Source organism: Cydia strobilella, chromosome 25 (genome assembly GCF_947568885.1).
Source record: "Cydia strobilella chromosome 25, ilCydStro3.1, whole genome shotgun sequence".
Classification (NCBI taxonomy): domain Eukaryota; kingdom Metazoa; phylum Arthropoda; class Insecta; order Lepidoptera; family Tortricidae; genus Cydia; species Cydia strobilella.
Window position 1 is genome coordinate 7,242,887 of NC_086065.1, and position 17,564 is coordinate 7,260,450.

General features: G+C 38.0%; 1 protein-coding gene across 1 annotated transcript; it reads left to right on the forward strand.

Moving 5' to 3' along the window:
• The first annotated feature begins 4,474 nt into the window (after positions 1-4,474).
• On the forward strand, positions 4,475-13,301 carry LOC134752923 (uncharacterized). The gene is made up of 10 exons (XM_063688706.1): positions 4,475-4,617; positions 6,445-6,652; positions 7,101-7,264; positions 7,847-7,998; positions 8,155-8,320; positions 8,584-8,723; positions 8,986-9,115; positions 10,097-10,318; positions 11,390-11,560; positions 12,410-13,301. Exons 1-10 carry the CDS (start codon positions 4,504-4,506, stop codon positions 12,527-12,529), a joined length of 1,587 nt encoding a protein of 528 aa, XP_063544776.1. The 5' UTR covers positions 4,475-4,503; the 3' UTR covers positions 12,530-13,301.
• Positions 13,302-17,564: the final 4,263 nt, after the last annotated feature.

Below are 17,564 nucleotides of genomic sequence, written 5' to 3' on the forward strand. Positions count from 1 at the left end.
TGTAATCTAAAAACCATAAATATTTCAAAAAGTCATATGCTAACTATGCTCATATGTAAGCAAGCATTTATCTGTAAGGTAAGGTTTGTTTTGTAATGGCTGACACTAAAACAAGTATGTTTGAAGATATTTTATTACATCTTACTTGTGTTTATTTTAAGGTTGTTATATTGTAAACATGAAAGTGGTTATCAGCTGGGTTCGCAATGTAGTTAAGTACCAGTCACTGATTTCGAGACTGAACGCCGCAGTGAGCTCGACAGGAAACGAGATGAGCTTAAGGCTCGGCCGCCAACCTCGATTTGCTACAACTATGTAGGTGGTGCGCTGACGTGCCCAAAATGTGCTCGAGTATTTAGCAAGAAGATAGGGTACGTGAGCCACCTAAGGGCGCACCAGAGAGCGGATCAGCTACACGCTAATAACGCGAATTAAAAATTGCCTACTCCAGAGCACACAGTCGCTGTGGCCGAAATCGGTCAGGAGAGCATCACCAGTCACTGCAGGTAACAAGAAACACGTGGAAATAGCATTTTTTACATTAAGTATATTAGGCCATATAACACACATAAGACCAAAACAATTATAAAAATATGTTATCAAGTACGGGTGCGCGCCCGACAGTTTATCAACAACTCAGGCAAACTAAATGATTATATTTAACTTACAACTCTCTCCTTAATATTTAGATAGCTAAAATCGGAATGTAAACAAGCAACAATGGCGCAGATAAACCGTACGCGGTGTTCGCTCGCTGTTTTCAATGTAAATAGTAGATTGTTCTTTATCTTTCTGGTACCTTGTTGTACATTTTGCTACATTTGTCACCCTCTTTTCACTTTCTCCTCTCATCTACTCAAAGGTTAACTGGAAGAGATCTCTCAAAGGGATAAGTTCGCCGTTGTACATCTTATTATTTGTACCATGTAATTTTTAATGTGTATATTTGTACAATAAAGACTTTACTACTACTACTAGATTGTATGACTAGGGAATAAAACAATCCATTTTAGTAGATTGTATGACTAGGGAATAAAACAATCCATTTTAGTAGATTGTATGACTAGGGAATAAAACAATCCATTTTAGTAGATTGTATGACTAGGGAATAAAACAATCCATTTTAGGCGAGGTGTGCAGTGCATATAAGTAGCTACCCGAGCCGGAACGGAGAGGGTCGATAGGCACAGCGAGGTTAAAATGGGTTTTATTACCGAGTTATACACTACGTTTCACTTTGAATAAAAAAACAACAGGTAGGTACTTAATATTGTCTTCGGTTACCGCGATAGTTACTCATGAAATAAAACTATGAAAACGGATTATATCGCGTATATTGAATTTATAATACATCCCGACGTTTCGAACTCTTTACAGCGTTCGTGACCCGTTGACCACGAACGCTGTAAAGAGTTCGAAACGTCGGGATGTATTATAAATTCAATATACGCGATATAATCCGTTTTCATAGTTTTATTTCAGGTAGGTACTTATTTGTGGTATTTTCTATGAAAAGGGACGTCATTGTCGATGACGCTTACGCCATTATTAACGATGCTCCGATATAAATACAATGCCGCGCGACGCTGTGCGGCGTAAGCGCCATCGACAATAAGGTTCCATTTTCATAGAAAATGCCCCATTTTATATTTGAAACAAAAAGTTTAGCAATTTAGTTTAAAATATGCGTTTGGTTTCTGATATGATGACATTGGCTGAATAATATTTTTAATAATTGTAAAGTAGGAAAACACCTTATGGATTGAGACATGAATTACGTATTCCGATTGGTGATTTTTAATATATCTGTATTGTGATTGGTTAATACCAAATACGAAGTTTCTCTTAAATACTTAAATAATTACCACAGTATACGTGCCAATAAAAAATCCGCAATTAGCCTCATGCATGAAGTTTATATTTGAACGAAATATGTTTTATTCGGATGTCTGTTACCGTTATATCATGTTACAAATGCATTTCCGTTTTTAAATTACCATTTAATTACTTAAAATTATAAATAAAAAGTACAAAAATTTGCCAGCGAAAAGCTAGTGAGCGAAACGCTCGAAACGCCACGTGACGTCACGCGTTCGACAGATTAGTGTCATTAGTAGCAAACGTCAGTTGGACCGCCCAACGTGTGACGTCATCACGCTCTGTCGAATTCGCGCCAAACATTATGAGCGTTTCAACCGCTCAAAAATTTTCAACATTTTAAATATTTTTTAATAAAATAATGTTAAGGTTTACAAAAGTATTTTTATCATTTCCGGTGTTCCAACTATATAAATTATGAATCCAAAAATAAAAATAAATTCGTGCATGGAGCTAATTCCGATTAACTGCCGATGAGTGCTGTGATTGGCTGTTGTGAAGTGTTTTTTAAATCAAAAATATGTATACATATTTTCCCTAGGGACTAAAAGTAGATTGTGTTACAAGGGAGCAAAATGACATATTTACGGCGAGGGCGTACATTTGAATCCTAAACAAAGCGAAGGATTCTAAAGTAGAATCCTGAGCTTAGTGAGGGATTCAAGTTTGTTACGCCCAAGATGGAAATAATTTTGCTACCATGTGACACACTGCTTTTCACATCACCTATGAGGCAATTATGATGTTTAAAAATATTATTTAAGCTAGTGCATTTTTTTTAAATAGTGTCCTAGAACAGAAAAGTGTTACTTTGATCCCTCCTAGCAGGGAAGAAAAGTGCCACTTTGATCCCTCCTAGCAGGGAAGAAAAACCCCTTTTTTGAATTGGTGATGTGAAAATACGACTTTTGCCCCGCTTTGCAGGTCTAATATGAAGCACTTTTGGAGTATTTTAAGAGATTTTTGGATAAAAAAGGCGGAATAAATGACAATGGCACTCTCCTGCAGCTGTTTTTGTCATAGGCGCCTTCCGACATCCGATATCGGAAAGGCGCTTCCGATAAATTCAGCCATGTCGCCCATGTCGGAGCCCCCCGTCATACCCTTTGCCAGACGAAACCCTTTGTTTTGGTTTTAAAAACCCTTATATAAAGCTACCACATTTGAGTAATCGGTAGCCCAAATACCCTTACAAAACCCTTATCATCCGCTCACCAACACCTTGCATATTGCTTATAAGGGTTAGCCTTATAAATAAATAAATAAATAAATAAATAAATAAAATAAAATGCTGGATCCTACATCCTATTTCGGATCTGACAATGTGAAAATGCTGGATCCTACATCCTATATCGGATCTGACAATGTGAAAATGCTCGCGGGTCATTGCGCCATAACACTAAGTAGTAGATAGCTAGATAATAACAATGAGGATATAATAAGATAGAGCGGTACTGTCATAGTAAATTTTGTAACCACTGTAAATTCACTGCCATCTATCGACATACATAATTTTATTATGTTTATTATGTTCATTTTATTGCCAGTCGTCTGCCGGAACATCAAACGCTCACTTCAAGAAGAGTTTACAGTATCCCCAAACCCCGTGTCATCACTTCTTTTGCTCAGCGCTTCTCGGCATTTCTCTTCCCGCACGTTTATAATAAAGTAGTTAAAATTTGTGACATTAGGCATTGTAACGTAAATGAGGCAAAAATTCATATACTAAACCTTCTAAAGTCCTGGAACTATGAGGAATCAGAAGCAATTCTGAAACCTTCCCACGAGAATCCTAACACTACATATTCATAAGATTTCTTTTTCGAGTTCTTCTATTCACTTTTTCATAACGCGCGAACACAATTAATACATTACACTTTTAGATTTCACACAAACACACACATCTCACTCCCTCCTCACAACAAGCTTACACACATACAAGTTCATACTTAATATACCTATATGTAATATAACTGTAATGACCTTGAACCCTGCGATACAGGCCATGCCTAGTGCGGGGTTCACTGCAATGTGCCTGTGAAATTGTTTTAATTGATAAATAAAGATATTTTAATTTTATTTTTTTTAATTTAATTACAATATGTAGATTAGAATTAATAGAATAGAAAAACTGTATTATTGTGTGCCCTTACTTGAACTGGCTATACATATAAAATGTAACACCTTATTATGTACATGACAATGCAATATTGAATAAATGACTAAATAACTACTTTAAAACTAAAAATGAAGATTTATAAAAATACGTTAAAATGTATTTAAATATGGATAAATGATTTTTTTTATTTGCATTAATTATTTTTATATGATTTTGGCCCATGTTCTTTCACTGGTATGCGTTAAAATTATAAATAACAAACGAAACAGTCAACCCTCTATACGAGAGTAGGCTAAAACTATAGTGGCGCCATTGAGAATCAAATTTTCTTGATTTTCGAGGTACGTTTTTTCCTTAGACTGTATCCATCTATTACGGAGTTATATCTATCTTTGATAATAATAATGTTGTTAACACGCATTATCTCCATTAGCTATAGGTATTATAATTATCAACCAGTACTCTCCGCGGTCTCGCTCAGAACAGACGTGTAAAGATTTGTTAAAATGTTAAAACACCCGTTTTACCAATACGGTGCTTCGGATTCGGAGTTACCAGTGAATTTGAACTTTAGTGAGTTTATATTGAACAAACTTGTGGAGTATAAAGAAAAGACTATTGTAAGTACCGAGTATTTTGCCTACGCATACATATAGGTACATATATTATTCAGTGCAAAAATTCTTGTGCCGCACAGAGCCGCACACTGGTGGAATCCCGCCTTAGGCCGGTTGTAGACGTCCGGTCCGGTGTTTTCGCCGGAATTTTTCGCAACTGCCGGCTGTCACACTAATAGCAAAGATAGATATAACTCCGTAATATATGGATACAGTCTAAGGAAAAAACGTGACTCGAAAATCAAGAAAATTTGATTCTCGATCAGAGGGCGCTACTAGCTTTGGCCTACTGTCGTATAGATGGCGTTGACGGTTTCGTTTGTTATTTAACAATTTTAACGCATATCAGTGAAAGAACATGGGTCAAAATCATAAAAATAAATTAATGCAAAAAAAAAAAAAACATTTATCTCTATTTAAATACATTCTATCGTATTTTTATAAATCTTCATTTTTAGTTTTAAAGTGTGTCGACAGATGGCAGTGAATTTACAGTGGTTACAAAATTTACTATGACAGTACCGCTCTAGTATAAGTTACTCTATGCACATAGTGACAGCGAATTTAAGTTTTTCATACAAAACTTGTTTTTGCTCTATTTCGTTTGTTTTATAAACTGGAGCTATATAAACTAATTACCTACACCTCATGTCGTTGTATGTGCAAAGTTTCATTACAATCCAACACGTAGTTTTAAAATGAGAGCGGAACTACGTTTGTATGAAAAGGTGCAATTCGGCCGAGCTTGCCGGGAACTCTTAACGATTCGCACGTTGGCTAAGCATAAGCACCCAGTTATGCGGTATAAAGGTAACAGCTATTGGAGAACATAATTAATGCGTTCTCATACATGTTACGTACCTGCAGTGTTCATAACAAATTCTAATGAATTTTCCTGTTATAGCAATTACGCGGTTATCAAACTGATGCGAATTCGCACGTCGCTCCGGTGTATAAGTGGGACAACGCTATGTATATATGTGTGAGCGGGACATCGGTCCCGCTCACACAGCGGAGTGACGCTCGAATCTGCATAACCAAGACCGCCTGAATGCAGACTTGTACTGGAACACAAAGTAATTAAGTTTGTGTAATTTTGAGGTTTTCCCGAGGGGCTACAGTATGGGGTTCTTCAAAAAATGAGTGTACAGGTTTTTAAAGGGTCGGCAACGCGCATGTAATATCTCTGATATTGCATGCGTCCATAGGCTACGGTGACTGCTTACCATCAGGCGGGCCGTACGCTTGTTTGCCACCGACGTGGTATAAAAAAAGTCAGTAATAGTTATAGTTGGTCAAGCAAATCTTGTCAGTAAATAAGAACAAAAAAAACTACACTCATCCCCTTCTTCTGGGCGCCAGCACCAGTGCAAGACATAGACAGTATGACTCTCTCCGTCTGAAATGAGACAGTTCCTTGACAAAAAACCATTGAACTATTACTGATCGAACTTAAACTATCGTGAGACATATTTCAAAATATTTAGATAAGTACGGTTTTTACTCACTATTATTTTTAGTCGCTTTTGGCGACATGTTTCGGATTCTTTGGGAATCCTTCCTCAGGCACGAGCGTCCGCGGCGGTTGTACGTCGTGCACCGCCCGCACACAAATAAAATAAAAAAGAAACAAAAACAGATTAAATAAATAAATCTAAAAATCTAAAAATAATCTAATCTAATTCTATAAATACGAATAATAGTGAGTAAAAACCGTACTTATCTAAATATTTTGAAATATGTCTCACGATAGTTTAAGTTCGATCAGTAATAGTTCAATCGTTTTTGCTAGAATATGTCCTAAGGCTAAATTTTACTTCTTATTTTCAGATCAATGGATCCACAGAGGAAACCGTAACCTACGGCGACATCGCCCAAAAGGCGATGAATCTTGCCATCTCCCTCTCTCAACTAGGCGTCAGAAAGGGACAGGTTGTTGGAATATGCTCTGAGAACAGAACAGAGTTCTGGAGCACCGTTGTGGGGTCTATATGTACCGGGGCCTCGTTTACCACCTTCAATATGATGTACACGAAACGTAAGGGTATTTATATTAAACTACCCGCTTAATAAGATTATTATTAGTACCCGCTTAATCTGGGCGGGAAGACCACGGATTTCCACTTGCTACAATCCTGTCATACCTCTTTCGCTTCCTTCACTTTCATAACATTCCTTATACACGCTCGCCGGTTTAGGGTGCTCTTGACCTGGCCTTTCTTCAGCATTTCCCCGATCTGATCAGAGAAAGTGCGCCGAGTCTGCCCCTTCCAACTCCCGCTTCTACTTCTCCCTTATACACTCTCTTTGTTAGCCTTCTTTCACTCATTCTTTCTACGTGTCCAAACTATCTCAACATACCTTTCTCAATTTTTGTCACTACACCTTCGTTCAGTCCACACTTTTCCCTTATCACACTGTTCCTAATTCTATCTTGTTATAAAAATAAAATAAAATATCACAAATCCCATATTTCTCGTTTTTAGATGAGCTAACTCATGTTGCTGGGATATCGAAGCCGAAATACGTCTTCATCTCGCCGCTGGCTTACAAAATGCACGAAAAAACCTTAAAATCATTTAAATTTGTTGAGAAAATCATAGTTTTTGGTGATGAAAAGCCGACGGGAACTATTTCGTACAATGACTTGGTAAGTTAATTAATGACTCCGACTTTGCTTGCCCTGTGTCGACAATTTAAAGGGCACATAGGTTTCGATTTAAAACACTCCTTTCGGACGTGTTCTAATTTAAAATCACTCGTTGCGACTTACCTACTTTCCCCGACCGATTGATTGGATTTGTGAATTAGGTGATATCAATTAAATGACTTTTCAGTGATATCACGTGATATCTAAATTAAATCCATTTTGAGCGCGGCGCGTCGCGTGGGGCATTAGCCCTTGTCTATAGGATCCAATAGGATCATAATAGCACTGTTATTATGAATATTCAAACTATAGATACAATATAGTACAACTGTTATACAAGGTATTTATATCGATTTCATTTCTCATTTTAGGTGCTTGGTACAGTTATAGAAATAATATTGTGTACAACATAATTAGGTTTTAAAATCCTTATGTATAGTTAGCTGCAGAGAAAGATGACCTCCCCCTCCTTAGACTGATTGTATGCTGGGGGGGGGGGGGGGTACCTCTACCTTCTACTTGTTGCACCAAATAACCTACCTTACATATCTTGTACCTGTCTCAATATTCCTTAATTTCTAGGTGTCAGTTCAAAACGTGAAATACGAGGAATTCAGAACAGTTGACGTGGAGGGTCCGGATGATACGCTGTTTATACTTTACTCATCAGGCACCACTGGTCTCCCAAAAGGAGTTGCTTTGACACATCGCAACGCACTGACCTCTTGCAATACGTAAGACCTTTTTCTTACTACTTATACCAAGTCCCCGGCAAGCTAGGCCGAAGCAAGCGTACGAAAGGTTATATATTTAATATGTCAGTGCCTCACGGAAGTTTTATTATTAAAATTAGTATAATATTCATAAAAAAATCTAATTTTGTGTTACAGAAAAGGTGTAGAAATTCCTCAACCACCTATATACCTGATGATAACCCCCTGGTTTCATACCATGGGTCTTATGGGGTCGCTCGTATATTTGGCCAGTGGCAGGAACATGATACATTTACCGAAATTCGAGATTGAAGTGTACTTGAAATGCATTGAAAAGTATAAGGTATGGAACAAAAAAAATTTAGATAAGTTATTGTCTTCGGTTGCCGTGATAGTTACTAATGTAATGAAATAAAACTATGAAAACTATGAATATCGCGATATAATCCGTTTTCATAGTTTTATTTCATAGTCAAGTTAATTCGAAGCAAATTTCGGACAGACGACAAACACGCGGGTGATCCTATAATGTTTTTGTTTTTTCTTTTTGAGGTACAGAAACCTAAATAGGATATCAGGTCTTAAATATGTCGATGTTACTTACAGGTCACTCGTCTCCTCGTAGTGCCACCAGTACTGGTGGCAATAGTCAAATACCCCAACAAGTATGACCTGAGTTCAGTCGATCTGATATATAGTGGAGCAGCGCCGCTCACGAAAGAAACAGCTGATGCAGTGAAGGATAAGTATGTTCTGTCTCGTTCAAGTTATCACAGAACAGTGCGCAGGCACAAGGTTCGGCATTTCATATATATACATGGAAGAGAAAAGGTCCCAAAATTGAACCTTGTGAAACCACTAAGGCCCACTTGCACCATCCCACTAAACCGGGGCTTAGGGGTTAAACCGTTAACCCATTGTCAAATTGTACTAGTAAACGGTTTAACCGGTTAACCCGGGTTAGTGGGGTGGTGGCCCTAATTAATGTTAGTATTTAATTCTCCACAGATTCCCAAATGTAAAAACGGTTCTCCAAGGCTACGGTATGACAGAGACGACTTTATCTGTCACTCGGTGCACTGATGCGGAGACAAAGTCTGGGACAGTGGGGAAGGTCGCGCCGGGAGCTATTATAAAGGTATACCACAGTGTAATATGTATAAGCACCACAGAGCTGATTGATAGGCAGAGATAGTGTTGCTAAAGGGTGGCAGCTGTTGCGACATTACGGTATGACAGAGACGTCGTTAGCTGTCACTCGGTGCACTGATGCGGAGACAAAGTCTGGGACAGTGGGGAAGGTCGCGCCGGGAGCTATTATAAAGGTATACCACAGTGTAATATGTATAAGCACCACAGAGCTGATTGATAGGCAGAGATAGTGTTGCTAAAGGGTGGCAACTGTTGCGACATTACTGTATGACAGAGACGTCGTTAGCTGTCACTCGGTGCACTGATGCGGAGACAAAGTCTGGGACAGTGGGGAAGGTCGCGCCGGGAGCTATTATAAAGGTATACCACAGTGGTATGTATAAGCACCACAGAACTGATTGATAGGCAGAGATAGTGTTGCCAAGGGACGTTCGGGTGGCAACTGTTGCGACATTATGGTATGACATAGACCTCGTTAGCTGTCACTAGCCACTGATGCGGAGTCAAAGTCTGGAACAGTGGGAATAAAGGTATATCTCATCTCATAGTATTCTTGGGTGATTTTAGAGTCATAAAATCCACAATATCAATAATGTGTTCATATGGTCATGCTCATGCTAAACAAATTATCTCATAAGGACAAATGTATATGTGTTATAAAGGAGCGTGCAGTTTTAAAATGGTTTATCTATAGTCTGTTTATTTATTCTGTAGACTAAAACAACACAAGTTCGAGTCGGACTCGCCCACCGAGGGTTGCGTACTTTTTAGTATTTGTTGTTATAGCGGCAACAGAGATACATCATCTGTGAAAATTGCAACTAGTTATCACGGTTCATGAGATACAGCCTGGTGACAGACAGACGAACAGCGGAGTCTTAGTAATAGGGTCCCGTTTTTACCCTTTGGGTACGGAAGCCTAAAAACAGACTATATAAGTACTCAGTTTATTGCAACTTTCCAACAGGTCATCGACTTAAAAACCCGAAAGCCTGTAGGAGCCAACCAGACTGGGGAGATTTGCGTAAAAGGCGGCGTAGTCATGAAGGGCTACATCGGCAAGGACCGAAGAGAGGACTTTGATGATGAGGGGTTCTTCAGGACTGGAGACGTCGGGTATTATGATGAGGATGGCGACTTCTTTATCGTGGATCGGCTGAAGGAGCTTATCAAGTATAAGGGCTACCAGGTTAGAAAGATACGGGAGTATGCGAAAAGCATTTTCCCCTCTATAAAAAAAAAAAACAAGGACATGGTCAGGGTTCGTAGCCAAGATGATCTCAATCATGATGATCTTAAAGTCCCCGGCAAGCTCGGCCGAATTTCACCTTCCCATACAAACGGTGAGTAAGGTTGCCAGAGCTCGAGGGAGAGGAGTGTAAGGGTCGGCAACGCGCATGTAACTCCTCTGGAGTTGCAGGCGTACATAGGCTACGGAGACTGCTTAACATCAGGCGGGCCGTATGCTTGTTTGCCACCGACGTAGTATAAAAAAAACGGAGTTTCGTTCTCATTTTAAAACTACGTGTTGGACAGTTATGAAACTTTGCACATACAATGATATGATAGGTATATCTGGGTTTGTAATTAATTTATATAGCTCCAGTTTGTAACACAAACGAGATATAGTAAAAATAAGTTTTGTATGAAAAACTTAAATTCGCTGTATTTTTTTTACTATAGTATCTGAAGCTACATAAACTAATTACAGACCTAGATATACCTTATCCTATTGTAAGTACAAAGTTTTAGAGCAAAGTAGCAACTAGTTTTAAAATGTGAACGTATAACTATACGTTTGTATGGAGAACCGAGCTTGCCGGGGACCCTTAAATTACATTATCACGTCACTTTTTGTTGAATTAGTCATTTCTGTACAGTTTTTTGGATTAACATTTGTTGGTAAGGGATTGTAACCTTTTTTTGACGCAGGGGTAAATGAATTAAACATTATACAGTGACATTATACTATAGTGACATGAAAAATAGCAACATTTATAAATACAACATCCAATACCTGGGTAAACATCACTACATAGTATAAAAAAATGTCGCTTCCTGCTGTCTGGATGTATGTCTGTCCCTATGTATGCTTAGATCTTTAAAACTACGCAACGGATTTTGATGCAGTTGCAGTTGATTCAAGATAAAGTTATATTATGTATAATACATCAGCATTGCACCCGTGCAAAGCCGGGGCGGGTCGCTAGTTATCTATATTACTGCCGTAGCTTGTGTTTATAACTTTTTATTATTCCAGGTGGCTCCAGCAGAACTCGAGGCAGTCCTGCTCCAGCACCCAGCAGTCCGCGACGCAGGTGTAGTCGGTATACCCGACAGTCGCGCTGGAGAGGTGCCTCGGGCCTTTGTAGTGCTGCAAACTGGTGCCAAGGCCACTACTGCAGAGTTACAGAAGTTTGTAGCAGAGAAGGTGAGAAGACATCATCACCTGGAGCATACGCTACAGCACTTTACCTCCAGAACCAGCAGTAGGTGTAGTCGGTATTTCCGACAATCACGATGGAGAGGTGCTTCGGGACTTGGCAACCTGGTGCCACAGCTACTAATGAAGATTTCAGAAGTTTTTTGCTAAGAAGGTGGTTTAAAAATCCAGCCCTTCATTTAGCAATCCATCAATCGAGAACTAATTATAAAATTGTTATTTTAGGGTAACGTTTTTTTCTTTTTGAGGTATAAAACTCTAAAATAACAATTTTAAAATGGTGTTGTGGCCTCGTAGCGCAAATTATAGTCTGCCGTCTGGAGCCAGGCCTGCCTGCCTGCTGCCTTTCTATTACAATCAATCTTTGCCAAGCTAACCTAACATAACCTACTTATTGTGCGTATAGGCAGGCGTGGCTTACTCCGCGAATTCGTCGCGTCGCTATAAGTACATGCGGGCCACACCAATTTTGGTGTCTAGCCGTAGTAGTTGCCGCGCACCGCTACGGAACGGACGCCTGCTCTCGCTTGCGCCACGGTCATATCTGTCGTAATAGACGCGTTCTGTTAGAGAGTGAATCTTCTGTACCTAGCACTATTATTTATTGTGTGGTATTACGTGATAGTACATTCATTCATTGTGTATTAAGGACTATATGATCTGTGATTAAGGGCTGTAAATAATAATTTACGAACGAGTATTAATTGAAGCCCGTGTATCGCTCGTGGTACAGACAAAAATGGACCGCATCGTCGATGTGTAAATCCCTTTACGAGCAAGTGTGATGAAAATGTGGATTAAAGTACGCCTTTAATAAAGTTCTATGTTTGTTCACAGCTCTCAAACCCGAAACACCTTCGTGGTGGTGTGCGATTTGTTCCAGAAATACCGAAAAATCCCAGCGGGAAGATCCTGCGCAGAGAGTTACGCAAACTTGCGCAGCAGAGCAAACTATAAGCAGTTTACGCAGCGTACTACGTAGGGGAACAACACGCGAACGCGAAGCGAAGTGATGCGGCGCGGGGGTGAATCAATCCTTTGTTACCTACCTATAAAAAGCAGATTGTATAAAAGATGCCTAAGTATATATATATACTTAGGAAAACAAATAACATTCAGAAAAAGTAGGCATATTGAAGAAATAAACAGACGAGTTGGTATCACTTGGAAAAAGTACTGGAGTCATAAAGAAATTCTAAAATCAAACCTACCAATGACATTGAAGCGCAAGGTACTTAACACTTGTATACTTCCCAGCCTCACCTACGGATGCCAAACATGGATCTACAACGCAAAGACAAAGAATAATATCCAGGTGTGTCAAAGGAGTATAGAGAGAAGTGTACTCAACATAAAACTTAGAGACAAGAAGAGATGCTCAGAAATAAGAAACACAACTAAAGTGATAGATGTACTCGACCACTCAAGATCCTTAAAATGGAAGTGGGCAGGCCACTTAGCCAGATTAGAAGACCAGAGATGGACCAAAGTGGTGACAGAATGGCAGGGACCTCATGGAAAAAGACACAGAGGGAGACCAAATACCAGGTGGATAGATGATATTGTCCCAATAGCTGGACAAAGTTGGATGAAGAAAGCACAAAACAGAACACATTGGAAAAAGTTGGAGGAGGCCTATACCTAGAAGGGGTCCTTAAATTAAAAATAAATAAATAAATATAAGTAAAATGAATTGTATACTTAAGGAATAAAAGGCTCTATTATTATTATTATATATAAAAGATGCCGCCAGATAGGTACGAAATTTCAGGATTTTATTAATTTTGTAAATTCGGTCGGACTGGCGGGCACCGGCGCGCCTTACCGCCTGCCGCGCCCCGGCACCGGCCGTATGACAGATGCAACACTGTATTCTGTTTTAACAATTAAAATTTGATTAATATGAAAGTTTTTTTTTTGCAAGTGTGTTGAAAAACGTCGTATGAAACGCGTGTGCATTGGTCATTACACACATCGGCTTTCTTATTGCGCCTCCATGCCATATCGCCTCGTGTGTAATGACCAACTTAGCACACTTGTATCACAATGTATTTTTGTAAGTCTGTGTTTTTGTGGCTTTACTCATCGCATAGAGTAACTTATACTAGAGCGGTACTGTCATAGTAAATTTTGTAACCCCAGTAAATTCACTGCCATCTGTCGACACACTTTAAAACTAAAAATGAAGATTTATAAAAATACGATAAAATGTATTTAAATATAGATAAATGTTTTTTTTTTTATTTGCATTAATTATTTTTATGATTTTGACCCATGTTCTTTCACTGATATGCGTTAAAATTGTAAAATAACAAACGAAACCGTCAACGCCATCTATACGACTGTAGGCCAAAACTAGTAGCGCCCTCTGAACGAGGATCAAATTTTCTTGATTTTCGAGGCACGTTTTTTCCTTAGACTGTATCCATCTATTACGGAGTTATATCTATCTTTGCTCATCGTTATAGCAGACGCACAGTTCTCTATTATAGCAGTAGCCGGTCGTTCTGTATAATTTCATCCAACATTGCTTGAGGCACATATCTTCTTTACAATCATCTGCTCCGTAGTCTGAAGGGTGATCGAGAGAGGATTGGATTCGATGTAAGAAAACGCAAGGTGCATTAAGAGATTCATGTTATTTAATTATATTTAACTAGAAAGTTTAATAAACTTTTTCATTTCTCATGCTCTGAAAGAGGGTCATTGTTGTTCTAAAAGGTGTGCAGAAAACTATACGCGTCTGCACTAGAGGATTTTACGTTCGAAGTAAGACTTTTTTTTTTTTTTACGATACGCAATTGAAATTTGAGTTTAAATGGATTTGTTATAAAATTTCCATTGTGATATTTAACTCCCTATTCCATAAATAACGATACTTTTGCCTAAATTGTTAATTGAAAGTACCCTCAAGAAATACTATAAAAATGTATACTTAGTCATGTTTTTAAAATAACACATGTGTTTTACTTTCCTCGTATTAGAAATGAAAATTAGTGTTTAACTCGGGTGAAAGGCATAATTTCAGCCTCGGACTGTTGTAGCTCTCACTGCGTTCGAGCGCCAAACAACCTCGGCAGGAATGAGTGCCTTTCATCCCTTGGTTAACAATCTACTATTGCAAGTGTGTTTTTGTGGCTTTACTCAACGTTATAGCAGACGCACAGTTCTCTATTATAGCAGTAGCCGGTCGTTCTGTATAATTTCTTCCAACATTGCCTGACGCACATATCTTCTTGACAATCTTCATCTCTGTAGTCAGAAGGGTGATCGGTGTACGGAAATGTTTCTGACGGATCGTCAGCTGAAAGAGAAACGATGACATTTGTGGTGTTTTCTATAAAAAGGGACCTTATTGTCGATGGCGCTTACGCCATTGTTAACGATGCTATAAGTACAATACCGCGAGACGCTGTGCGGCGTAAGCGCCATCGACAATAAGGTTCCTTTCCATAGAAAATGCCCCATTTAATTATGTTTACTTACTTAAGAGTCCTCGGCAAGCTCGGCCGAATTGCACCTTCCCATACAAACGTAGTTCCGATCTCATTTTAAAACTACTTGTTGGATTGTAATCAAACTTTGCGCATACAATAACATGAGGTATCTGAGGTGCTCATGTAGAATATATAACCACCAACATACAAATCCACGCGTAGGAAGTCGCAGGCAACAGCTAGTTAGTTTATATAGCTCCAGTTTATGAAACAAACGAAATAGAGCAAAAACAAGTTTTGCATGAAAAACTTAAATTCGCTGTATTTTTTTAACTATGGTATCTGAAGCTACATAAACTACTTACAGACATAGATACGGGGTTATTTCTGGGTCGTGATCTACTGGATCTAGAACCACTTTTTCTGTAAATGATCCACATTATCATATGATATTGGTAGTATTTGATTAAAAGTTAGTTTAATTTTTCTCATTTTTCAAGTAAAATTAATCTTACTAAGTAATCATGGTCACCCTATGATTTTTGACATATGCTGGATGGAAAGCGACAAGACGTCACATTGAGTAGGGTGACCAAATTGTATGCAAAAATGATTTTTTTTCTACTTGTCATCTGAAAAATAATAATCACCATTGGCGATAAACAATAATTAACAACATCATTATCCTTACCTACATCAAAGATAGATATAACTCCGTAATAGATGGATACAGTCTAAGAAAAAAACGTGCCTCGAAAATCAAGAAAATTTGATTCTCGTTCAGAGGGCGCTCCTAGCTTTGGCTTACTGTCGTAAAGATGGCGTTGACGGTTTCGTTTGTTATTTAACAATTTTAACGCATATCAGTGAAAGAACATGGGTCAAAATCATAAAAATATATAATGCAAATAAAAAAAAACATTTATCCATATTCAAATACATTTTATCGTATTTTTATAAATCTTCATTTTTAATTTTAAAGTGTGTCGACAGATGGCAGTGAATTTACTGGGGTTACAAAATTTACTATGACAGTACCGCTCTAGTATAAGTTACTCTATGCCTACATAACTAGATAGTCTAATTTATATATATGTAGTTATAGACAAATGTAATTTTTGTATTACGGGGGTGGCTTAGCGCACTGCTAAAACTCCCAAAATAAAGAATCAAAAAAAAAAACATTATCCTTAAATTCTGTATGATGTCTTGTTCTCTTGCTCCACGACCCCGAAATCATCCTGTATACCTTATCCTATTGTAAGTACAGTTTCAGAGCAATCTAGCTAGTCGTTTTAAAATGAGAACGGAATTAAGTTTGTATGGAGAACCGAGCTTGCCCCCGAAAACGATCTTGGCCTCAGAACGCCACTGACCTATTCTGTGTCATGTCACGCCAATTTGGTAGGTACTCGAAGGGCAGCTAGTTTAAATTAAAATGTGCCATTTTCAACCAAAAGGGTACTTATTGTCGGTTGTCAATAAGACGCTATTTCCATAAAGCTTCAATTTGGAATCAACCTTATCGACAAGCGACAATGTGGTACCTTTTAATTGAAAACGTCACAAATATCTTATTTTCAAGTGCCCTAGCCTCCTAAGACAACAAACAAATGAAAAATCTACAATTATTCACTAGAATTTGAACCTATAGTGTAGGAAATAGTTGACTGCGTTGTTGAAAAACTGAACGTGACTACCAAAATTTACTACGACCAAAGATAGATATACCTCCGTAATAGATTGATACAGTCTAAGGAAAAAACGTGCCTCGAAAATCACGAAAATTTGATTCTCGATCAGAGGGCGTTGACGGTTTCGTTTGTTATTTATAATTGTAACGCATATCAGTAAAAGAACACGGGTCAAAATCATATAAAAATAATTAATGCATATAAAAAAAAACATTTATCCATATTTAAATACATTTTAACGTATTTTTATAAATCTTCCTTCATTTGTAGTTTTAAAGTATGTCGATAGATGGCAGTGAATTTACAGTGGTTACAAAATGTACTATCACAGTACCGCTCTATCTTTTTATATCCTCTTTGCTATGACAATAACCCTCTATGCGTGTTCTTTAGATTATTTTTTTCTCACTTTTATTAATTTACTAGCTTTTGCGTTGCCCGCGACTTCGTCTGCGTGGAATAAGTTTTGCAGTTAGAGATTATTATTATTATAGCGATTGGATAAAATGTAATGGCAATAATTTTGAGAATATGCTTAATTGCTAACACCATAATTAACAGGCAATTCATTAATTTTCTCATTTCCATTGCTCTTTTCACTCTCTTTAGGGATTACTTCCGACATAAAAACTATCCTATGTCCTTTTCCGGGACTTAAACTATCTCTATGCCAAATTTAAACTAAATCCATTCAGCGGTTTAAGCGTGAAGAGGTAACAGACAGACAGACACACTTTTGCATTTATAATATTAGTATGTGTATGGATTGATCCTTATGTTTTTGTTACTTACTTAATTTTGAACTTATTTCTGCTACCTAGTTAGTTTCAGTTTTAGTTTTAGTTTTATCAGGCCTCACTG

What these genes read in the sequence shown, in the direction of transcription:
- LOC134752923 (XM_063688706.1), top strand. Translation starts at nt 4,504, where the DNA reads ATGTTAAAACACCCGTTTTACCAATACGGTGCTTCGGATTCGGAGTTA. An exon ending in AGTATAAAGAAAAGACTATT is followed by an intron (nt 4,618 to 6,444) that starts GTAAGTACCGAG and finishes TCTTATTTTCAG; the next exon opens with ATCAATGGATCCACAGAGGA. An exon ending in CAATATGATGTACACGAAAC is followed by an intron (nt 6,653 to 7,100) that starts GTAAGGGTATTT and finishes TCTCGTTTTTAG; the next exon opens with ATGAGCTAACTCATGTTGCT.